Raw genomic sequence first — 26,276 nt, forward strand, 5'->3', positions numbered from 1 at the left:
TTAACCACCCGTGCCGAAAGGTCACAGAGGCCTTGTTTTGTGTTCCCAGGAGGACCCCGGCATTTGAATGGCCCGTAGTTGTTTGATGATGTGTGATTTATTCCCGTGGCTGTCCCTGAACCGTTCAGGCAGGAGCGATGGCACTGTTTACTCGGGCAGAAACGACAGCCACAGTCTCTGGCACTCCAGTCTATGTTCATTTATTTATTTTCTGTCTGGCAGTAGCCCAAGAAGCTTGGTCCAAAAGGAAAAACATTCAGGTGGAAACGGGGCTCTGCCATCATTCGCCCTGCGGGACTCGCCGAACACACTCTGGGCGGGCTAATACAACTGAAAACCCAACGGGAAACTCGGTTGCTATGAAAAACAGCTCACACTCAATTATGTGTGCATTCATGCCATACATATATATCTCTGCATTAACAGTGTATGAGAATAGAACACACTGTTAATTTCATCAGAGACCAGGGTACAGTTTTGGCCTGAATAGTTAAGTCTTTTCCCTCTTCCTTGCGTATGCTTGTATTTTTTTTTTCCTTTTTTTTTCCTTCTTTTCCCATTTGCAATGATATTCACATGAAACTGGGGGTGGGGGGGTAGGTGACCTTGCTTTTCCTGCTGCTGTCTGGCCCACACAAAAAGCACTTGTCTGATTTTGCATCCCCTCTGAGCAGCCTCCGAAGCGCAGCCATCAGCAAGGCAAGAAGTTTGCACGCACACTCATACCTACGGATGGGGAAACACACACGCGAGCTCCTCGTGTTATGAACATTTGAGGTATGAGTTTTTAAAAAGGCAAAGGTTTTTTTTTTTTTTTTCTTTATCGTTCCCATTTAATTGCATTTTCTTCACTTTGCCATTGTCTAAAATTTACAAGTGTAAAAATTTTAGAAATTTCTGGGATTGAGAAAAAATGAAAATGACAGACTTGGGGAGGTAAACTGAGGTCTCAGGTCCAGGCTGTTCCCAGTCAAACCGGGTTCTTTATTGTGGCATTGGTGCTCTTTATTCCAAAATTATACTGGGGTGACCCTCTAGAGGCTGTTTCAAAAGGGAAGGAGAGCCAGTCTTTAGCTTCTGGTCAATCTACCCTCACTGACTCTCTCTGCTTGTTTTGACGTCCTTTAGTTCCTAGAGCAACGAAGGAATCGGCAGCATGTTTGTGTGGAATGGAGAGTTGTGGAGCTGTCCCTGGTGCTGACACCGTCCTCTTTGCTCTATGTCACGTTTACGTTTACATTACTTCATTTAGCAGATGCTTTTCTCCAAAGCGACTTCCAATGAACAATATGTAGTGCTATCAGCCCACACACCTTATTCGCCGAGGTGACTCACACTGCTAGATACACTACTTACACTGGGTCACTCATCCAGACATCAGTGGAACACACTCTCTCTGTCACTCACACACTATGGGTGAGCCCGAACAACATGCCTCTGGACAATTGTACTTTTGCTGAGATGTACGTCGCTTTAGACAAAAGCGTCTGCTAAATGAATAAATGTAAATGTAAATGGCTGTGGGAGGAAACCAGAGCACCCAGAGGAAGTCCACGCAGACATAGGGGGAACATGCAAACTCCACGCAGACTGAGCGGGGGTAGAACCCACGTCCTCTCGCACCACCCAGGTGCTACGAAACAGCTGCACTTCTTCCTGCTGTGCCATGCTGATATATATACTGTGCTATTTATTTGTTTCAAAATCAGTTGTATTTTCCTCAGTGATAGCATACTATAGTCTTATTTATTGACAAGTTGAGGTTCTTTCCTGTTAAGCTTAGCTAAAAATGATGCAAACAAAATGAGCAGACAGCGTTCGGGATGGCCTTTAATCTGCACCCTCTGCTCATCTCTCCCTTCGTCATGGTGGGAGGTAGCCTGCACCTTTGCCTTATCTGGCCTCTCTGCATGTAGCGATAAGCAACAGGTATACACACTGACACAGCGAGGTGGGGTGGTGGAGGTGGGGTCCCATAATAGATTAAAATTAATTAGCCTCTGCAGTAATTATTCTGCCCAGGATTATTACCCGCTCTACTAATCCATAGTTTTCTGTTCCCAAAAGTGAGCGGTCATGAGCCTTCCATCCTGGAAGATGAATCCACCTGGTTTGCATTTGCCCCAAGAATGAGGTCCCATCCTCATTCTTCAACAAGTATCACTTTTTCAATTTTTCTTTTTTTTTTTTGCCTAATATTCAGGTTTGTCTGCATACACATTTAAAGTTCATTGATTTCAGTTTGAACTTTGACAGGCTGAGGCCTCATCATTTGCAGTGCCTGTCCACCTACTGTCCAGAGCGGAGGAGTCAGGAAGATCAGCATAACAGAAACCGAATACTAATATTTCAAAAAAACTGTGTAGTGTTAGCAAGCCTAGGATGGGTGGACAGCCAGATGGCCTTGGAAATAAATCTTTTTTCTTTGTTTTTTCATTTATTTATACTAACCTTAAATTTTCTTTTCTCTACTGTTGCCTTCACAGCTTTGATCTGCTGTTCACTTTAACTGTGCAGTTATTGTTAATAATGCCACTTTCAGAAAGGAACTATAGAAGTACATTACACTGAACTGAGTCAAGAAATGCTCAGCCATTGTTTAAATCAAGTATTTTAACAGTATTATCAGTTTATTGTAAATTTTTAGATTAATTTTGTTCTCGCACACATTGTGCCAGTGTTTCAACTGGAGCTATTTGCACTGTAAAGCACTGACAGTGAGTAAATACTCCAATCCATTTAGCTGTGATTTAAAATACATTTTATTGCCCTCTCTGACCAAGACCCAGTGGGCATGCCACTGATACTGACCGACTGACAAGTTCCACAGACATCATCCTCCTGTTCTTCTGCTCCAAAGAATTTTATCATAAAAAATCACTATCAAATCAATATCAAATAAATATCAAAAAATGTCCTTTATTTATTCCGTTAGCGACATGTCAGCAGTTCCATCATGCTTTGCCAGCAGTGACCCTGTTTTGATGGCTTTCTCTTGAGCTGGCTGAGCTGCTGGCTCATGTCCTTCCCTTCAAACATAGAGCTCTTTATGAGTCACACAAACGTTATGGGGCCAAAAAAGACCTTGATATGGGTCTGAAATTTAAATCTGATAAAACAAAGGCAGACCTTTCACAATGTTTTGGTAGTGGAAACCACTGGCACCTCTTCCTATGGCTGGGAGTTTTTTTTTTTTTTTGTTTTCCTCTCCTCAACTGCCAGGTTGCTTACTTGCCCAACTTTATAATACAGCACTGCTGTTTCTGTAACTGTGCTGTTTATATCTATTGTTTTGCACTCTGTGCAACTGCTGAGATAAATTGAAACTGAAATATTTACATTTATTCATCTGACAGACTCTTTTCTCATACAACTCAGAGTAAACAGAAGTATACATCTCATAAGTTTAGCAGTTGTTTTTCTGCCCTTTAATAAAAAGCACTTCAAAGTACTAAAAAATGAGAACAGAAGTCTTTCCACCTTATTTTGTCTCATTGATAGTATTTAAAGGAGCTCCACATCGCACTGCACTCCTGCTATTAGACATATCTGCCTTAGTATACGAAAGCGGTTTACAGCTGTTGTTCTAAAGATAGCTCTCTGTGGGTTTCTAGCGTATCAGCCATTTCCCTCAGTATTATGCAACCCCACTCCATAACATGCTTTACCATGCATATTGACCCTTAAACAGCTCAGAGTTTCACACCTCACTTATTTGCAATTGTATTTTAATGCAACTTGAACTTTGGCTACAGTGTCATGTGTACCGTGCATGTCTGGGACTCAAAGCTGTGACCCCTCAGGTCAGTGGCAGAGGGCCACATGCGACGGCAGCCGGAGGCACAGCTACGAAAGCTGCGGTGATGCCGCATTGTCTCGCCTCTCTTCAGATTCCATGTAATACCCCTCTAAGAGCTGCATGTCTCTGTAATGATTGTGCATTTGGAGATGAGCTGGACGAGTGCCTGTACAACAGCCTGACCATCAAAGAGGATCTGCGAGATCAGCAGCATTGTGAATTGGGAGTGCCAAGTTCTCACCACAGCCATGTGCTTGGAATCTGGTGACTTGCTACAGCTGTGCACTGTGACTTTGGCTAGTTTTTTTGGTAACTAGCTGCAGATCTGGCTACAGCAATGCCCTGTGGCATTTTAAACTAATATTTTTTTCCACTGATTTTGGATAAGGAATTTCTCTTCTATTTGCAGTATATTTGTTCATTTATTCATTTGGCAGACACTTTTCTCTAAAGTGAGGTATAACTCAGAGTTGGAAATACAGACAGGCAATTCTCAAAAGCACCGTATACCTTATATATAGCTACATATAGTTTTGATAGAAGTGGCTACATACAGAATTGACAGGCGATATGAAGACGATTGTATCAGACAATGTAGTACAACACTATGTAACATTGATGAGATGTGTTTTGAGACCCTTCTTGAATGTTGAAAGGGATTCAGCAGCTTTGAGGGACAAAAGGAGCTCATTCCACCACATCGAAGCCAAACCGAGAACTTATAGCATTTGGATTTTGGAACCTTTGTGAGTGGGACCACCAAGCAGACAGAGGTGGATGAGCACAACACTTGTACTGGAGTATAGCAAAGTATGAAATCCTATTGTATGTTGCTCTGGAAGAAAAAAAAAAAAATCTGCAAAATCAATGTGTATAAATTTAATTACTGACAATGAAAAAGTCAGATTCAAAAATAAAGTTCCAGGTCACCACACTACCTACCCGTGGAGTTCTTTCTGCACTCTCGGTTTGAAAGAGCTTCATAAAATATGCATAACAAGCCATGTTTGCCCAGAAGCTGGAGCATGATGCATTGGAGCTAACATGTATGCAGTTCCATGAAATACAGCTACCTGGTGATGTAGTGGAAGGGCAATGGGTAAACAGAGAAGCCTTTTGGAGGATTCACTTTTCTGCAATAAGGCACCTTGGCTCAAACTGAACTGCGGCCACCAGCTTGCATCCAGGTTTTCCACAACAATTGCAGATTCCTCTGATGAATGGAGCCATGGTTTGGGCTTTGGAGACCCAGCCAGTGGCCACATTGAGGAGGAAAAACACAGCTGGGGAGTGCCACGGGGAGATATACAGCGGTTTTTGTCCAATAGCACCAAAATGCCTCCACACCCAACACGTTTTTGGGCGCTGATAGTGTTAGAATAGGAGCAGCCCTGGAAAGCAATGAAAGGAAATGTCCACACGGGCAGCTCCTTAAATCATAACATACATTTTATTATTTTTCTGATCTATGACGGAATATGGAAACTCAGGAAGTTTATAGTGTATTGTTCTGGTTCTGAGTCATTTTTCATAGTTATCAAAGGAAGCAGTTTACAGATAATAGCAAGGTTTAGGCAAAATTTTAGGTAACATTCTCCTATCAGCAAAAAGTAATTTCTATTTTGCAAATCAGTAATTTCTATGTGTGCATATTTATGTGTGTATCTCTTTTGTGGTCCTGGCATCCTCGTTGGGGTAGCCATGTCTGGACACATCTGTCATAGGAGTTATTTGTGTTGTCCTCAAACGTTCATGTGGTGCAATACATATAGTATTACCTAATGGTGTCTGCAGTGAAGGTATAATTTTTGTTCATTACAAATATTGGCCTTGCTGACCCTTTGTATGCTGGTTTTTGTTCAAACTGACCTTCTGATTAATTAGACTTGATTGAGGTGTTAAGTATGTGAATGGAGCAATTCTAACCAGGTTAAACTAAAACATCAGCCAAGGACGCACTATAATTTGTATTAATCACAGAATGCCTGTCATCATGCACAAATACTTTAATATTTCTTTTTACTCTTTAAAAATAGAGTGTTTATGACAATCAGTGACTAAAAAGAATATGTATGCTTTGTTCTTAAGCTTTCAGTTGAATAATTTAGATTAATCAGTCATTTAAGTTCATTACTGATTTATTCAGTTTTAATAATTAATTTTTTTAAAATGATTGATAGTCTAATAATGGGAACATATGTTTTTACCACAAATTCACCTAGAAAATTTATCAATATGCTTTATTTGTTATAAAAGATGTTACATATTTCCCAATAGAAAAAAAAAGACTTTCCACAATTGAAGTTTTAAAGTCTTAAGTTAGTGATTTTTTTTCTTTTTTCTTTTTTGGAGGTGGCCTTATTTTGGGGCTAACCAAGACCAGTTGTGAGGTCTGACATATTATACAATCCCAAGCCCTTCCTTCCTACAGCTCATGAACAGAAGGTAAAGAACGTGCTGTTAAAAAACTTCCATGTTCTTCCTTCTCACAGAGGGACATGCTGGATGTGAACCAGATAATGAAGGACTTGGCCTCCATAATCCACGAGCAGGGCGACACCATTGGTAAGAGCTTGCATTGTCCTGCTGTCCTCTTGTTCACTGGTTCATGAGGAAGACAGTGGTGAATTTAGCTTAATCAAGTCACACCCATCACAGGGAAAGAGGAGTACCAGTCCTCTCTCGGTGGTCAGAAACAAACAGGAGGCTTGATGTTCATTGAGAGTGTACCATGGTAAAAGCATTTCTTGACCAGTTTGCTTCTTGAGTGTTGTGCATCAGATGAGTGAGTGGTTATGAGAAAGTGAAAGACTCCCAGTAATAACAGTGAAAATGAGTGACGCTTTTGACTGGCAACCTAAAGCCACGAAAAAGTACGTGCATTGTGCAGGGGTCTAGTCCCCTTGTTGGTACAACAACACCAACACTTTCCATGAGGCTGGTGTGGGGCCTGAAGGAAAAGTCATAGTAAGTTGAATTACCCATTAGTTATTGCAACATTGCTTATCTGGTGTTATTAGAAGTATTTTTGTGATTGTGACAGATTTGTAAATACCTTTGTGGGTTGTGTTGCCTTGCATCAAGGTGGCTTTTGATGATAATCCCAATATTTTCAGATATGAGAAAAAAAATCTGAATTGAAGAGCTGTCAGTGGGGGGATATTGTGATAGTGACATATTCTCTGTAGATTCATATTGAGTATTTTGCTTAAGGGTGCAGAAATAAGGCCCCAGCTTGAAGCTGGACCGCAGGGCTACCGCCACTGCCCAGGGGGGGTGGAGTAACAGGGCAGGCATGTGGTGTGCTAAGCCCAGCTAAATGTCTGGCTAAGTGCCTGTGCTATTCCGCTTGCTGGACATCCAGGCCACCGCCTGAGCAAAGCTGCTTTATTACACTGTGAAATTCCCCCAAATTTTAATCACTCAATTTGTATTCTAATTGGTGCTTTGTTTCACTGAAAGAGGAGGATTGCAACCTGTCCCCTTGCCTTCCCCCTTTAATTAATCCTTTGTGTACAGTGTTTTCCATTTGGTGGAATAATTGCAAGCAAATTCATTAAGGGACATATGAGGTTCTAGTCATATTTATGTCTTTGACCTTTAGACAGACTAAAGGAACAGTCGACAAATCATTGTTATGTCCCTTTTAGCTTTGAATTACAGTGCTCCTCTTTTCTCCTCCAATGTTCGACTGATCATTCATTGGGGACAATCATGCCATTGAAAAAATAAAAACATAAATTCATATGTGACCATAAACGCTGCCTTTTATAAAAAATAAAAAAGCTCTAAACAGACACACACGTATATGCTTAGATGCATGTAAGCCCACACACCCGCAAATATAAAGGCAAATCTGTACCGATGCTCTTCATACATAATACATAAACTGTAAATGGATTTTTGTTGAGGGTGTCAGAGCAATGAGCACAGTTTATTCTTTTTTTTTCTTATAATTACACAAACACCTAAATATTCAAAAGAGTAAGTGAAATTCAGGCCTTTGCCCATATATACAACATCCGAGCTCTGGACTTGAAGCCACAAGCATGATGAGTTATTGCTCTACATTGATATTTCTATGTTGCACACATGAACAAGTTCATCATTAAATGGCACTATCACATGCGCCAGTTGTGTTTTATAATGAGGACGTGGGTATGAGTCTTGAATTCTTTCAAATCTGCAGTGGGCTGGTGTTGGGTTCTTCTGTAGGCAGAGAACAGAGGAGGGGTCCTGTGGGAAGAGTCGTTTCTCGTGGGTGCTGCCTGAAGGCCTGAGTCTCAGTGTATTTTGCAAGTCACCACAGTCAATCACATTTTTTTTTTTTCCAGGGGAGTAATGTGCTATTTAGTCTTTTTACATAAGGGTGATGAACCCTGAGTCATGCAGTATGCTGCTCTTAATTACTCTAGATTTTCCCATTGACTTTTTCATTTATTCATTTAGCAGACACTATTCTCCAGGTAATGCGAAATTCTGATTATTTTTGAAGTGCATTTCACAGCAGGTGCAGGGCTGCATACATATGCAATTGTCGAAGTGTAGTCGGTTTGCCCTACACCACTATTTGTGGCAAATTATCCAAGTTGCTGCATTTATAATTGAGTAACCTATGAAGTACAAAGGCAATCATAACAGAAGGCATGCTAGAAGACATGTTAGGACATCAGGAGAGAATGCGTCTTTAGACCCTGCTGGAATGTTGAAAGGGATTCAGCATCTCTGAGGGACAGAGGGAGCTCAGCAGATTAACAGTATTCTAATGGTGAAAAAAATAAGTAAAGTTGCTTCTTTCGAGGCAATGGAAAGATTTTTAAATGTATCAGTTCATTTCATTATTCTTTGCCGCTGAACATCTAAATCTTTAGAGATTTCCAAACCTAAACTAAAAAAAAATATCAATTAGTCCATGCTTTATTATTTCACAAATTAAAGAAGCATATTTCATTTACTACTACAGTGGTTATGTAAAAACTGGTTTAACTTGAGTTTTGGTGAATTTGGTCCTAATTGCCAATACATTTCTGAAGTTTTATCTAAAACTGTGTGAACAGTGTAACGAATTTAGTTGAAATTCCATTCATGGCTGAGTGTCTAAGAGTGTAAATGAACCAGTCTCCATGGACAGCAAGGTGCAGGTCTGGTCATTTCTGGGGCACAGGATGACACTGTAGGTCTCCAGAATAGTCAAAGTGTCAATCACACATTCATCTCATTATCTGTCTAATAAGTAACCTGTTTCCAAGACAGAGAGAGACTGACCATAATAATAATTAAAATCATCATCACTGTCTCTGCTTTTAATTTACTTACAAGGAAGTTGAACTTGGTCTTCTTCCTTTTTCTTGCCTGACCTAGAAAAAAGAAATGAGCACGTCACACCGGAAAACATTTCAAACATTTACTAAGTGCTTTCCTGCAGCTGGAGTCTGGAATTTAATGATAACTGAGAGCTAGGGACTTGAAGGCATTGTGTTTCATTCATATTGCAGAGTGAGACATACAGCAGCATTTGTCAGGTGAGTGTGATATAAAACACTTTTTTTCACCGCTGTCACTGCTGTGTCCCTGCACACCATGTCAGGCGCATAAGAATGTATTACAGAAAATAGAGGTACTGAGGCAACTATGTAAATTATGGCTTTTTTTTAAATCCATGGTTATGGAGCCTGGTGCCAAGGCCGCTGGGGCTCTGTATTTGACGGCCAGCATCTTACTGAAGCTCAACGTGAGATGCTGAAATGTGAATACTGTGCATTAGGCAAACATTGTTCCCTGAGCAAACTCTGACCTGGATCAGATGGGAAACTGCCTTGTATTTTTTTTTTTTGGAGGCAAATCAACATAAGGTGGATCTATGAAGGCTGAACAGCCCAGATCTATACACCTTTTTCACCTTCTTCAGCTTTTGGAGAACATCATCAGTTTTGATATGCACACCGGATAATAGATGAGCATTATACAGTACTCTCATGTTGAGATCCATTAGAGTTTCCCAAAAAAAGGTCTCTTTCAGCCTGAAATAGGGCCCCAAACTATGGTATGTGTGGATGGTTTTGTGGGTATTAAAAGCAGGATATCAAATCGCATTAGAGTGGGGTAAAATGTTTAGGAAGTTTAAAGCCATGCTGTTCATCAAGCAGAGATGGTAGTGATGGAGGCTCATCAGCAAAAGCCAGCAATTGTGCTCATGTGGTGACTAGGTTCGACATGCAGATCAGTCACCATGCCACTGATTTACCCTCAACCGTGCGATGTGAGAAAACTCTGCCTGTTCTCTACCACAAGCTAAACTGTAGAAGCAGACTCAACACATAGTTGCATTCAACTGTAATTAGAGCTTATTTTCCTGGAGAAAAAAAGCATGTGTGATGGAACATTGTGGCAGGACGAAAGGAACATGAATAAGCTAATAATAAACATTCTATATTAGTGATTTAGTAGGAAATGTTCTCCAGTGACTGGGCATGTAAAAACCAAACCTCCACAGAAGGTACTGGATAACCTCATTATTTTGTTTTATTTTATTTTATTCTTTAATGTTTTGTACATTTTTTTTTCAAAAATGAGTTCCCTGTGGATACATGTGGATCGTCGCCAAAGCAAATCTGGCCAGTTTCCTTCTACAAGGGTAAAGAATGTAGTCATCTCCTGGATACTTTATAAGCCTTTTAATACAATTAGCCTCTGTTATAGGATTTATTATAGCATTTTCTTTCATCAGTCCACCTTTAACTCAGCCCTCCTCTATGAATGACACACACACCAAAATAGACACAGGGAAATAACAAATAATAGCACAATGCACATGTCAGTTTTTTGTAATGGAGACAAAAACTAAAATGTGTGCATTGCCCTATTATTAGAAATAAGTGCATGTCAGGCAATGCTTTCACACAAACAGACACACAGGTGCATACACTGAAACAGGTAACAGGTTTAAGTGATAGGTCTTGTGGTTTCCATGGGTGAACTCTCCATGGTGTGTCCTCACTAAGCTCTGTGTCTTCATCTTCATTTAGGCCATCAGTTATTCCTGGACATTACACTAGGGAAGCTTCCAGCTAATGAAATGTTTGAATGTGACTTTGGCATGTGGTGTGTGTGTATGCACATGGATGATGTGTTTACAGTACTCTTTGTGGACCTTGGACAAAAAAATACAATTTCATAACTTGTAATTTAAGGTGTGATAAACGCTAGCTAGACCACTTCCAAACCACAAAAGCTAATAGCCATCAAGCACTCAAGAAAAGCTTGTGAGCACCATCACTCACTTTTTTTTACCAAATGCACCATCTGTCAAGCTTGTGGCTTGTGGCACAGTGGATAACATTTGATTTATGTTTACCATGTCCTTGGTTTGATCCTCTGTGGACGAAAATTACATGGTGTTGATGAGTTCCATCTAGCACTTGTCCAATGCTCTTTGTGGGGCTGATAGGGCATTATTTCAAGTGCATTGGATATATTTAAATATTTATACATGCCCTTGTTAGTTTGTATACATCTGAATTTACTCTTTGGGAGACACGGCAGCACAGAAAGTAGTGCTGCTGTCTCACGGCGCCTGGGTGGTGCGAGAGGACATGGATTCGATCCCCACTCAGTCTGTGGAGTTTGCATGTTCTCTCCGTGTCTGTGTGGATTTCCTCTGGGTACTCCGGTTTCTTCCCACAGTCCAAAAACACGCTGTTCAGGTTCACCCATAGTGTGTGAGTGACAGAGAGAGAGTGTGCTCCACTGATGTGTGGATGAGTGACCCATTGTAAGTAATGTATCTAGCAGTGTAAGTCACCTTGGTGGATAAGATGTGTGAGCTGATAATGCTACACAGAGTTCACTGGAAGTCACTTTGGAAAAAAGTGTCTGCTAAGCAAATTAATGTAAAATGTACTCTATGGGTCTTGAGGGATAAACTCATATGGAGAAGTTTGGCAATATCAAAAAGTCCAGGAGGTCACCCACTACTTGGAAGAAAATGTACAGCTCTGAATACAGAACCCCTAAGACCTACATCTACCCAAGATCCACGGCTTCTTCAAGAGCGATGAGGTTGATCACCCAGGTCACTAAGTGGTTGAGAGTCTTGCATGAACCTTAGCTAAAACCAGCAAAATCAGAGAGACTTCATATTTAACTGTATTTCTTTTGATCTCTTCTACTTTTTCTTCCAGTCATAGAATTGACAAGACAAAATTCCACCCATGCAATTTGTATGTGTTTATTCTGGCACTCTAACTTAGACTTGTTTGTGGCCAGAAGGGAGTTTTCTCCAAAGTGGGCTAAGAGAAACACTGCTGTACCTGAGAACTGCATACCTAATTGGATTTGCTTTGAAAGAAATGGATCGTTTCATCTGCCAGAAACTGTAAAGGCTCTTTCATGGGCAGCAGTTCAGACCATTTAGGGTATAAGGAAAAATTGGAATTGTAAACTGTGCGTAGAGCTGCATATATTAATAAAGATATGGCCATTTTACCCCTTGAACAGTCAGTAAATATTAATCTGTAACCAGGTAATGCAGGAATGAAGTGCTTGTGCCCTGTCCTTGGGTCTCCCAGATGAGGGTAATATTGTCTCATCCACATCCACTGTTGTCCCTTTTTGTGGCCTGTTTAGACCAAAGGTGATGTAAGCCAAACATTTTCTTGTACAGGAAGTTTGTGATCCATCAACAAGGCAGAACTGGCATGGAACTTGGAAGGACTTCAGTGAGAACTTAATTTCTGAGTGTAGGTTGGAATATTGGCCCCAAAAATCCCACTAATAGGTATCATTAGTTCATGGCTTAGTAGCCATTAAAGTAATTCTCAGAAGTGTCCCTGAAGGCCAGTGACCACATGTCAAAGTCTGTATTTAGAGAATGAATGGCGCGTTTGCCCAGAGCTCTGTGTTTATTTGCATTTCAACAGAATGTTGTTTTCCCATCTCATTCATTTATTTCTTTAGACCTTGATTATTAATCATATTCATATTATGCATGCATTTTTAATGCCAGTTGTGGAGCTATCATAATATTTTTTTAGCATGAGGTGGTTAAATGCAGCTCCTACATGTGACTAAAAGATAATGTCCCCAAACTAAGGAAACACTTAGGTTGATTAAATATTTTTTGTGTTTTTTTTTTTTTTTTCTGCCCGGTGGTGCCTGTAGATGAAATGGTTTTCTCCAGAGAATATTAGTGGATCAGAATAGGAGAAATATAAAAAAAAAAAAAGGGATGTGTCAGTTTGTGCACAGGTGTTGCCCAATGGCCATGTGACTAATGAGGGTCCTCATCCTTGATCTTAAAATACTTCTACTTTCTCATCTTATTATATCTTTATATATAGCTTAAGACTGTCACAGTACAAGCCAGATAAAAATTACCCTCTAATTCATTCGCCAGTAAACTCTTCAGGCATCAGGTTTGAAATATATTGATGCTAATGGTAATGATATAGTCAGTCTTAATCCAGTGAACCCTAATTTGTAGGCTCTTCTGAACTAGAAACCTACGCATGACAACATGGTTCAGTACTGTTGGAAGTAAGTGTCACCAGAATGAGGAAGTGGGCATTGAGGTGAGGACAGGAAGAAAGTGAAGCACGCTGCCTTAAATAGGGCAGGCAGAGTCCTGGCACCAGCACAGCATGGTTGTGGGCACAGTTGTATCTGGGAGGGCAGCAGGTACTGTAAGGCCTCTGGAGAAGAGCCTAAGAGAGCATAAGGTCAGCATGTCAAGTTCTTGACCGGGGTCAGCTATGATGTGCTGCTTAGTTTATCTAACCTGTTAAACTGAGGAAAGTTGATTCTCCATCAAACTCATTGTGTCCAAACAGAGGGATGCTGAACCACATCCCAAGGAGCTGTGCAAGAACGATACGTGAGGACTACAATTCCTGGCACCATGATCAGGTGCTCAAGGCTGTGGCAGAGTCAGTCAGCATGGGCAGAGTACACAGTAGGACCTGCGTGGCAGAAAATGGCATTTTTTAGAGAAGGTGAAAAAATAAAACCTGGACCCTATGCCAGTTCAGGGCTCCTTCTGATGGAACGAGATGGGCGCTTAATGGTTGACTTATAAAAGCAGCTTAGACTTCTGACTACCATCACAGTGATTTCTGCAGCTACTAGACAAACCGCTTTGTTGGAACTTACTGTTCCACTGAAAGAACACATGGAAGGGGCTAATGAGAGGAAAAAGATGAAGTATGAGGACTTGATGAAGTATTGTGAAGCAAGGCTTGAGGACAAGGTGTATGCCCATTGAAGTAGCCTGAGACTTTGCAGGGAAGTCTACGTATAGGGTCACTGGGGTATCATGGGAGGAAGGAGAACAGGAAGGCAATCAAATCGCTTATGGAGACTGCAGAAAGGACCTGTAGATTGCTGCGGATCAGGAGAGGTAAGCTGTGGGTTCAAGGTAGTACTTTGCGGACTCTGACTGGGGTGTGGTCAACCCTGGTTGGTTTATCTGGACAAGGGCCTCTGATGTTGCTACACATATATATGCGGTGTGTGTATACAGTACTGTGCAAAAGTTTTAGGCACTTGGTTGTAAGCTGTAAAGTGAGAATGCTTCCAAAAATAATGCCGTTAATTAATAAACTTCCTATAAAGCTTAGTAGCCATTTATTGTCAACAACCGCTTGTCCCGAGAGGGGTCGTGGCGAGGTTGGCCGGGTCACTCTCTCTGGCGGGTCTGGGGGTCGAGTCCTGCTTGGGGTGCCTTGCGATGGACTGGCATCCCATCCTGGGTGTGTCCTCTCCCTCTCCAACCATGTGCCCTGTGTTGCCGGGTTAGGCTCCAGTTTTCCGCGACCCCGCTTGGGACAAAAAGTCTCAGACAGTGTGTGTGTGTACTTTCTTTCTTTAATGACATACAGAATCCTTACTGTAATACTGTAACTTTTTGCAAAAGGAATGCTTGGAAATCTAAAATATGCTCTTTCCCATTGACCCAAATGCAGAAGACATTAAATAACCGTATAAAACAAATATTTCTTGTGAAACATCTAAGTGCCTAAGACTTGTGCACAGTACCGTGTGTGTGTATATATATATATATATATATACACACACACACACATACATACACACACTTTTTTTTACACATCAACAGTGGGTCACTGTTATATACAAAGGTATCAGCACAGGGTGATATTGAAAACAACTGCAACTACATATCATGGAGAGCAGATTATAATGGTTTGTTTTCCTAGTAATCTAAAATGGAAGAGATCAACAATTTTCCTATTTTTAGTCCATTTAATGTCTAAAAAACCTGTTTATACTCTTATATAACAACCAATATTTCATAAGCATGGAATGCTTGACCTTTGAAGCTAATAGAAAAATTGCAACTGAAAAATGGGCCTCACTGTGTTGACTTACAGTATATCAGTGGAAAGGAAGCATTAGATATGCAGAATACAGCAGTTATCGATCTTATATTACTGAAGTGTATTTGGGATGAAAGTAAAAACAATGTCTTTTGCACATCTTAATTAAGACTTTTTAACACAATTACATGGACAATAGGCGGCACATCGACAGACAATTGCTTTAGAAATAATGGGCGTGTCATCTGTGCTGCATTCTCTATTTATTCACTTTTATAGGCAGCACGGGAAATTACCATACTTATTGTCCTGTACAAATGCATCCTCTCACAACATAGTCACTTCTCCAAACATGACCAGACATTGACATGTATATTAAGATAGATAGATAGATAGATAGATAGATAGATAGAATGGGACAATAAGGGAACCGAATGAACAGTAATGAAGTGAAATTAATAAGCATACTTGGTTATATAAACTCAAACTGTGATAATGCATCGTGCAAACCCACCAATTAAATGTAAATGAACATGCTATAACATGAGCCATTATCACTTTCCCTTTCGACTCGTATATTTGCAATTATGCAAATGTGCTTACTTGACCTTAGATACTTAAATACATTGCATTACAGTGTCACTTTATTCACTTAGCCCAGGCTCCAAGGCAACATCCAATGCTTGACCATTGTAGCAAAAATGTCAAACTGTCAAAATATCACACACTTTGTATTCAGGCTTTTTTAATTTCTGATGTGATTCTAAAGCTGTACAGTTACTTGATATTCCGTTTTATTTATTATGGTTAAGTGAACTTTACTGCCTCTTCTGTCTACACATGCCAATGTCTTTCAGGCCTCCAGATTTTTCTATCCATGCAATTCGGGTGTGACGAAAGTTTAAAATCAATACAGTTCTGCTTACAGAACAAAGATATGAAGATAGCATGAGTGAAAGTCAATTAAATACATAAACATAAGTATGCTGTAACTCATAAGTAAGAAGTTATAAGACATCATTTGCTGACCAATTAAAAATAAGTAAAATACCAGCAGTCATCCTAGCACATGTTTAGGGATATTTAAATAGTATGCATGCAGAAATAATGGGAATCTTTGTAATTGTCAGAGCTCAAATTTACTGTGAGTCGTTTTCCTCAGAAACCTACCAGGTCTTTGTATTTATTCACATTTTGTTTTCTTTGTGTGGCTGAGTCAGGAGGGGATTAACGTTTGTTTCTTTAACATATTCCCGAATTTTTCCTCCATTCCATTCCATTCTGTCATCTTTCATTTGTTTTAATCCTAACCATGACCCCAACCCTAACTGCAGCTTTTTGTGGTTGTTTCCACTTTTCCACTAATGATATGATGACACTGACTTGAAGTAGTCAGAGACACTGTCATGCCTGAGTTAGTATTTCAATATTCAGAATGGTTCATAAAAAAAAAAAAAAAAACATGTCTCACCACATGGTGTGCTTCAGTCCCCTTTTGTGAAGTCTGCTATACATCACTGTTTTTCTGTTATGGTCTTGGGCTGGGAGGTTGGTGGTAAGACTATATTCTCTTGGTCTGGGATGTAGAAACCAACATGAATGAGACTCCATGTTTCCTCCAGGAGATTTGGCCATTTTATTGGAGGATTGTATAACCCTACATATTAACTGGTGTCTAAATGTTAGAATATATTGAATTGACAATGACTCCACATGCACAAGAGTTTTTTTGGAGTTAAGTTTCTCTTAAATAAAGTTCCGTTGGCTTTTATGCCAGTAGATTTCAAGATTTATTAATTCACTACGTGAGAAGAGCGCTCTATAAAAAATAAAAATAATAATAATAAAAAAAATAATATAGTTTGGTGGTCAGATTGAGTGGTGCTGGCTTAACATCCCCGTAATAGTGAGAATCAGATGCTTCAAAATAAAATCTTGTTTTTATATAACCCTTGGTTGGCTTTATTTTAAAACAAAGCAAATGCTTGTTGACACGGTCTTGTGATATCACATTCCATTGTGTCTACTGTCAAAAGTGTTCTTGTACTTTCCTTGATATCTAATTAAAAGCAGCTTCACTGAAGTATTGCAACCTTGATGGCAGTATTCTGGTCTGTAGCTCACCTTTAAACATGAAGCGCTCAGCTCCGGTTGAAAAACACGCCATCTTGATTTCGTGGGACAGAAAAATAAATAGATAACCTAAGCATTTGGTTCTGGCTTTTAAGGACTTCCTATTTTAACCTGTGGTGAAATTAATCAGTGTTTCAAGATGTCCTTTCTGCTTTCCGGCCAATGCTGAGCTGGCATCTATCAGCATGATGTGGCATCCCATCAAGTCCCTTTTAATTGGAAAGGGAATTGAGTTTGCGTGAGTACCACGGTTTGCAAGCGGCACAATAATTACATGTGTATCCAAACAAGACGCCCAACTCAGGATTACTCCTGGGCTCAAATTGGTTGTCTCTTCCAAGCGTTCAGAAGCAGGAAGGCCAGCGCAATCTCTGTGGCCGTAAGTGGAGTGGAATATTGAGTGCGCCAGCCCTGCATGTGTAATTACCGAGTGTGAGCCGTGCACGTTCAACTTTCCCACAGAGTCCCGCTACCTGTGCCCCTCCAGTTTGCACTGGGCTATGTGTGGAAACTTCCAGTGTTGGGGAACAATGTTATGAGAAGAACATTTTAAAATCTTAAAATTAGGTGAACTCATCCTTTTCATTCCTGTATTGTTTTTCGCCTTATTTGGCTATTTCTACTTGCTTTTCGAACAGGTGCTGAAGACCTCAGTAAACATGCATGTGACTTTACCAGAAAACAACATCCCTCACAAAAAGAACAGTAGAACATCTCAATAAATGTATGTATTTGTATGCGTATAGGAACCTGCTGATCCTGCTGTTGGCTGATGCTTCATACATGCAACATACAGCATTCCATCCACTTGTACACCCACTTTTTTAAACTACTCTGAAATTAGGACCATGTGGTGTTGGATGTGGTTTTGGTAACTACTCATTTTGTGTCGAATTTGTATGTTTCCATATTTGTGAGAGTTCCTGGTCCGGTTTCCTCTCACAGTCCAAAGACATTGGTGATCCCATTAGTGTGTGTGTGTGTGTGTGTGTGTGTGTGTGTTGCATTTCCCTGCTGTATGAATGTGTGAATGACTGCAGGAAGTTTACTATAGTGTAAGCTACTTTGGATGAAGGTGTCAGCTAAATATTTCAAAATAGTCATAGTATGTTGCTTTGGAGAAAAGCATCTGCTAAATGAATAAATGTAAATGTTCTGTAGCACAAGGTGGTGCTTGAATGAGAGACTTCACGGTATTTCTAATTCATAATTGATAACTGCTTGTCCTGATGCAGGGTTGTGGTGGTCTGGACCCTATCTCAGAAGCCTGGGCCACTCGGCTAAGTTGGTTACATCCCATGTGGGAACCTTTTTATGAGTCCATGGTATTTCAAAATTCATGTCTTTTACCTCAATACTGTCTGCTGCCCCAGTGTCAGTCCAAGCTAGTTTTGCTAAGACCAAGGAAAATATGCTGTCAAAAAGTAAATGAAGGGGAGTGAAGGGTTTTTCGTTGTTGTTCTTTTGTATGTTATCACTCTAGACTAGTTAAGCGTGACCGCAAAGATTTTGTTGTTATGCACGATGATTTGGAGGCCAGTTGTTTACGTTGCTTTATTTGCTAATCCATCTGGTCAACCCGACACTCGGTATCGTACTGAAGGCATTGGTAGTGATGATGATAACGATAATGATGATGGCGATATAGACAATGATAAATGTGATGTTTATCCCATGGATTATGGTGCTGCTGAAGATAACGGTAATGACCATAATTTTTAGACGATTATGGCAATGGGAGTAATTTTGGTCAATAGTAACATCAGGCGATTTTCTCACCTTTCCACAGAAAGCATCGAGGAGTACATTCAGACAGCCAACTCCAATGTGGAGTCTGCTAATCAGGAACTCGCCAAAGCCAGCCATCACCAGGTACAGTCGTATTGCATATTATCATCTGGGAACCTATGTAATATAGGCTGACATTGTGGTTTTAATATGTCATGTCAGTTTTAATAACTTCTATTAAGTGCTATCAAACATTACCGAAGAAATAATGACTGCCATTTAAACAAGGAGAAATGCTTGAATGGGGTGGCGGGAATAAATAGAATGACTGAAAAAAGATGGTTTAATTAAACGGAGTAGCGTTTGAGTAAGTGATTGAGACCCTGCCTCAAATAAATGAAAATATACATCATGAGCATGCCCAGTGCTCCATATTCCACTAGTTCCCAGGTCCATCACGTACTTTATCATTCTGAGTCAGTATTGTCCATGCGTTCTTCAAGGGAGGAAACAATCTAGCTATGGTTTGCACCTCACTGTCAAAGACCTCCATTCTTCCCAGTATACAAACAGGATGTCACAGTTAATGGAGAACACCTGAGAAGCCTGGGATGGAAGTGCTGGATATATTAAAAGCATCCTGTTACACATTACATCATCGTTGCACATATTACGTCATTACAGTTTAAAAAAGGACTCAGAAATGTTACTCATTGTACTTTAGAATAATAATAGAAAACTGATTTTTTTAAACACATCGGAAACTTTTCTCATGCTGTTTCAATACAGTAAGTTTGAAAACCAATAAAAGCAATATTATGGTTTACGCAAAAAATTAATAATAATTTTATCAGTTTGCTGAAGGGCCATGTTGTATTATTATTTATACTGAAAGAGTAATGGGATTACCTAACTAAGTATTTAGCTGGCTATTGTATTAGTGGCTATGCTGCCGGCATGTGTTCCTGCGTGTTGCTGTTAACAAAGGCCAGAGATACTTATCTGATATCTGTGAGGAGCAGAGGAGGGGAAGACACAGACTGCTGGCTTCAATATAAACGACATCAGTGCATTTATAAATATAAATAGATACAGCGCTTATATAACCGCAAGCAATTACAACCACAATCAGTTACTTAAATCAGCTACTTAAACTGACGTCTGTTAATATTGTGTTAAATAAAATTAAGTCGTTGAAATTTTATTACAAAATCAAAATGAAAATGTGCACTTTCAGTGATATAATCAGATTGTAGGTTTTGGTAAACCACACATGCAGATTAAAATGGAATGGAAAGAGTTCCTGGAATAGTGCATTCTGCTTTAGATTGAAACAAATATTTTTTCCAGGACTCTTAATAAGAGAAAATAGTCTCTTTAGGTATTTCCAGCTTTACATCAGATTCCGTATAGCGACACAGGAGAAAACCATTCCTGACTGCAGTAGCGCTTTCAGCAGCTGTGGCCCCAGGCAATATGAGATGATACAGTGCCCTGAGGCAGCGTATAAATTGTTTTGCTTTCATCCTATTAGGAAAGATTCAATCACCAATCCCAGACAGTCATGTCTCAGCAAAGGGAACTCTAATAACATCTCAGTTCAACATAAAAAAGCCTGGTAAACAGGAAATACAGACACCCCTCGACTTACGCATATAGACCGTTCTTCAACCCCTTACGTAAGTCAAAAGTTATCTATATTAGATTCTCCTTCCTCTCCCCACCATGCAACATGATTGCGTGCCATCATCATGTGGTCCTTTATACATGCAGCATCCTTCACTATCGTATTGACAGTTGATACGGCTGAACCTTGTTCCCATGCAATAGACCATAATCTTTGTCCACCTTCATACTTATTATTTTCAATTTGATCTCCAAATCAATTGCTGTACGCTTGCAAGGTGGCTTTCGTTTTCCTTCAAGTGCGCATTTACCACCAGGCGTTGTGAATGATGAAACGGGTAAAAAACATGAGTAAAAAGCACTACGCTGACAAGAGGAGATCCGTTCACTGCTCAAAACCTGCGAGAACTGGGAAGATGCCGCTTCCTGCCTTGTCTGGCTACGCCGAGTTGCGCTTAACGTATTTCAGATGTTTAGCGTAAGCACTGTCCGTAAATAATTTGTATGCCGGAAATTTTTTACGGAAATCCGGATTTATGTAAGTCGAATTTACTTAAGTAGAGGGGTGTCTGTAAACCGCATGAAAAAAAAATAATAAAGAAAGACAAAGTGTGCGCATCGTTTTAATTATATTTTTCTTTACAAAAGCGTTGGCATCTTTGGCACACGTACTGTTTTGAGGCTCAGTACGCCTCAGGAGAGGTAATGTCTGTTTTCATACAGAGTCAAACAAAATGTATCTGTTGCACTCAGGCGTGTTTCTATTTAATAATTGTAAATAATACATTGACAGAGACGTTTGTTAAAAGTTTTAAATGTGGACATCTGGTGGGAGGGACATGACTATTAAGAGACTGATGGACAGTCAGACTCACTCACGAGTATAATTTTTATAGTTGGTTAAGCTGAGAAATGATTTAGTAAATGTTGGAAAAAATACATACATCTATTAGAGATGCAGCTTCCTGAAAATGTCCATCAAAATCAATAAAACAGTTGCAATTCAGCATCTAAGGATATTCAGTTTAAATGTGCACCTATACATGAAACTCTATGTCTTGCTGTTCAAAAGCCTCAGTTCTGCAAAACTGAAATGCAAGATACAGTCTCTATTAAAATTTCTTTAATACTCATTGGAATATGCACGCACACAAACCATACTGTCTAGAACACTTACGTATTTACACACTGAAAGCCAACTACTGTAACTCCATGCCGTTTCACCGTGATCATGCGTGCATTGGTTTTTTGAGTGTTTCTGTTGTCTCCTCTCCTCTCGCTCAGTAAAGATTTGGCAGTTTTATCTAATTCCCATCATCTATTTCTTTCCCTTCCCTTTTTTATTTCTTCCACCATGCTATCTCACTGTTCATTCTGTTTTCATATCCTAAGGCACAGGAATACCTAGATTACCCAAGTGTCCTGATAAGGTTCAAAGGTGCCTATCTGTTTATTTAAGTTATATGCAGTTGCTTTGACTTCACTGATTTTACCCAAGGGAATTATTAGTCACGCTGGGAGCCCTAAAGGGAGTCTTACTCTAGTTTTTGTTGTTTTTCTCTTCTTTTGCTCCCTCTGCTTAGCTTTTGTTATGCTGGTAATTATTAAGTTGCTGCGACACAACCTCATTTCTGACGCAGCATTCACTGATAGAACGAGCTCCAGTTTTACTGTTATGTGCTATTTAAATGGACTTCTTATTTGAAGAGCTGACACCGACTTCTTCACCATTAGCATTTCCTATGGGCGGGCAGCCATTCAGGGTCTGTCGTGCATCACACTCTGTGCATCTGGGATAGGTTTTGGACCACCACAACCCTGCACTGGGCAAACTGCCAGTAATATTGAATCAACGCATGAAGAATGTAGTATGTTTACCTTACATTGTACTACGCTAATCAAGGTAAGCCTGGACAGACACTGATCAAATCCAGGCAGCTCTTACCTACATAAATTGATACTTTAAGGTACACCAAATTGTACACAGTTTCCTTACTTGCTTAACTATATAACAGTATATTTTCTGCCCAAAAATGTCTAACCATTAATTCACCCAAGAAACATTTGTAAGCTCTTGGTTCAAGCCAGAAAAAAATATGACACATAAACACTGTAGGTTTAGACCTAACTGCCCTGTCTGTCATGTCCTCCTTCTCACATTTATTGTTGCTGTATTGTTTTGTTTTTTACTTATTGATTGTTTTTTTTTTTTTTTTTTGGCTCCTTAGCATAGTTAGTGTTTTACATAAATGTCATAAAATGGAAAGTAAAAGACAAAAGTTGTGTTGTTGCAATGGTGAATGTTCCAATACGAAATAAAAAATGCCAAGCCAGATGTGAACTGTAATAAAATGTTCTGAATAGTACTGTATGTTATTATTTAATATAATATTAAATTCAAACATGCATTAATTACTTCACACACAGTTAATTACTGTATTATCCAGTATATTGATTTCACAAATTGTCATGCTGGATCAGCATACAAATGTATTCATATTTTATTAAGTAGTCAACAATTTCAGCACAGTTTATATTGTAAAGTCTCATCTAATTTGCATAATTCTAGCAGCACTTTTATAGTAACATAACCTCTACCCATTGATTACTTACAGCAGATAGCTAAGTGGTCAAAATCTACATCGACCCCTTTTAATTGAGCTGATGCTTTTTTCCGAAACAACCTACAATTATTTACCCAAAAGTTGAAGTCTCAAGTCCCACCTCTCACTCTAGTACTCTTAATCAAGGCACTTACCCTTAAACTCCTCTAGTAAAACTGTTTTACAAATTGGTAAATAATTGTAGGTTACTTTTGAAAAAGCAACAGCTAAATTAATAAATACAGATGTTTAAATTGTAGAACCCAAACAGCCCAGGTGGAATGGAAAAGTAAAGAATAAACTGATTATTGTAGAGACAAAAGCCTGTTAAGTGAATAAATGCAAATGTACAGTAAATTTAGGGTAGTGAAGGTCACTGACAGTGCATTTAGTGATGACTTTGCAATGGGAAAAAAAGGGAATGAAAGATTGAAGACTCATCCAGAACAATGTGTTAGTTGGTGTACTACATCTAAACAAAATGACAGTTGAGAAGCCAAGCAGCCACCTGTAAAATGCCAAAGACCATGAATGTCAGGGGAAATGCCAACTCTATTAGAGGGGCTCTTTGGAGGGACACATGGCGCAAGGGTGCGGCAAGTGGGCCTTCAGCCATGGCATAGCTATGGCCAAGGTCTCACCTCTACGCTGCCATACGTGCCTCTGGCCAGCAAACTGATGGTCGCAACAGCTTTCTGGATTAATTGTCATTTTATTATCCCAAGGAGAGCTCAGCCGTGACCAAACCCATACGCAGGCGTTTAGTTCCCCGGTTGTCCGGCTGTCTCATCTGAGTTGGGAGGGATGGAAGGGGAGAGAGAGAGAGAAACTCAAGCACCATACTGTTCCACACTCTGGTTTAACACCTCTCTAATTACCACACACGCTGTTGAACACAACACTGACGGTCAATTAAAACTATAAAAAAAGGAGCATAATTTTCCTTTGTGGCCCACCATGTCAGTCGGTTGCATGCTAAAATGAAATTGAATTCGCTGTCCATTAGCTTAGAGATAGTGGCTTCCTTCATTCAAGGGTGCGTGAATCATTTTTATTGACAAGCACGCCGACTGTTTTCTTGGCCGCGTTGCAAACCAAATAATACCTACGTAGGTTCGTCCCAGGCTCTGTTCAGAATATGCAGCATTTGGTTACAAAATTAGATGTCAAATGTACCAGTTCTCCTTCTGTTCCTGATAGTGGCACAATCCTGTGAATTTTCCAGGCTACTTCAAATAGTCATTCATTGATTGCCGTTGATCCCCCCCAGAGTTCAATAATCCTATATGTCCAACAGAACACATGAACCCTAAAGACTCTTTTATAGTTCTGTTATTTCCTTTGCCGATAGAAGAAGTCGATGCAGATGAAGAGAACCGGTCCTTAATAACCGTGATTCGCTGGGTTCCATCAATTGAGGTTTGCCGCACTCGGAGATGTGATTGCAATGAAAAGTTGCTGACAAGGAAATGCTTCTCTAAAACTGCCAGTTCACTGGGAGACCAGAGAGGGCTAAGTAGCCTCAATTTAAGGGCCTGTGGAGAGGATTTAAGGTATGTAAGAGACTCCTATCTCCTGAGCCCTCCCACTATCCATGTTGCCATCGAGGAATTAGGGAACCAGCTATGGGTTGTAAATGAGTAAGCACAGGAAAAACATGCAAACTCCATACACCCTGGACTGAACACAAGCTCAGGAGCTGTGAGGCACCACTCTGTCATCATGTCCCCACTAGACACTGAACAGTCATGTAAATGTGGCCTTTATAGCTTGAAATTGAACTTGACCTAGAATTTGAGAGGAAGGGATAAGTGATTGAGGGCAGTGCTTTCAGTGGTGTGAATGGCAGAGAGAGAAAAATAAAACCAGAGTGAAAGAAAAAGAAGGTGGCATCACCTAAACACACTCAATGAGGAATGGAGAATAGAGATGTGTGGGTTGGAGGAATGATAACTGAGGTGGGGGACTGAAAAGGGTTGAAAGTGGTCAACTCTCCAGATGCATTGCAATGGAATGGTAATCCTACACTGTTCATATAGGGCACTATAGGATCATCCAGAGCAGGACTGGGCCAAACTTGGCCCCTCCTTGACAAGTAAAGGTTCTCTTGAGAGGGAGTGAATCAGGCCCTTAAGAGTGTGAATGTCTCCCGTTTCAGTCCATCAGGCCCAGAAAAGCATTTTATCTTCCAGTGCGCACAGTAGCACACCGCTCCAAGTCCACCGAGCGCTACTGAATGGTAGAAATAGCCCAGATTGATTCAGAGTGGCCCCGATGCCCTTCACCAAGGGTCCTAGGAAGGTACTCTCTAGCGGTGCTGATGTTGTTCAATCCTCCAGCAGGTGCCCTCCAGCAAGCTTGCTTTTCCCAGTTTTACGCTGGATCACATTAGTAGATTGGCCCAGTACTTATAAATGGTTGAGTGTGGAAGTTTAACCTACCTGGCTACTTCTTTGTTCACCTGGCTGTTTCACATAATGAAATTCAGCTTTGCTTCGAGGATAGGCTACCATCCACCATAACCCTGCATTAGGACAATAATGAACAGATAAAATGAACCTATAATAGATATGACTGCAGTACCTATTTACAGTAGGACAGTCTGCGTATCTCACACCAACAGGTGTATGTGAAGATATGATGGCTGCTGCAGAACTTTATGAATGTGCCAGGTGTCAGGTGGGCTCCCAAAAGCGCAATGATTTACTTGATTGCTACTCCATAAACCTTTTTTGAACCGCATACTGTTTCATAAAGTCATATTCTAGGTAGAATAGCAATAAATGCTTCTTGTTGCTTTTCAGGTCCACAAACCAGAAAGGGTTGTGTTGTTGAACCCCAGAGAAATTTATTTAACATTTTTTGCGTCAGGTGACACCTAGCTGACATTAGTGTGAAACTGGATAAGGGTATCTTCTAAGAAAATACACAATATGAAGTGATGATAATGCTGATGCCCAATATTGCTTCCTTACATTTGAGCCAAATTTCAATGTGCTTCCGAATGGCTTTCATACTTTGAACCAACAGTGAAATAGTAATGTTCACTTTTCTCCT

General features: G+C 40.1%; 1 protein-coding gene across 3 annotated transcripts in view; it reads left to right on the forward strand.

Moving 5' to 3' along the window:
* The window catches only part of tsnare1 (T-SNARE Domain Containing 1), a 148,488-nt gene that overhangs the window by 92,452 nt on the left and 29,760 nt on the right, over positions 1-26,276 (forward strand). For 2 of the 3 annotated variants that reach the window (XM_018756973.2, XM_018756974.2), the window contains exons 9-10: positions 6,292-6,364; positions 19,052-19,134. In XM_018756973.2, the coding sequence (XP_018612489.1) occupies positions 6,292-6,364; positions 19,052-19,134 (156 nt within the window). The remainder of the gene's footprint in view (positions 1-6,291; positions 6,365-19,051; positions 19,135-26,276) is intronic. The other variant, XM_018756975.1, reaches the window with a different exon arrangement.

Source organism: Scleropages formosus, chromosome 8 (genome assembly GCF_900964775.1).
Source record: "Scleropages formosus chromosome 8, fSclFor1.1, whole genome shotgun sequence".
In the NCBI taxonomy this organism is placed as follows: Eukaryota; Metazoa; Chordata; class Actinopteri; order Osteoglossiformes; family Osteoglossidae; genus Scleropages; species Scleropages formosus.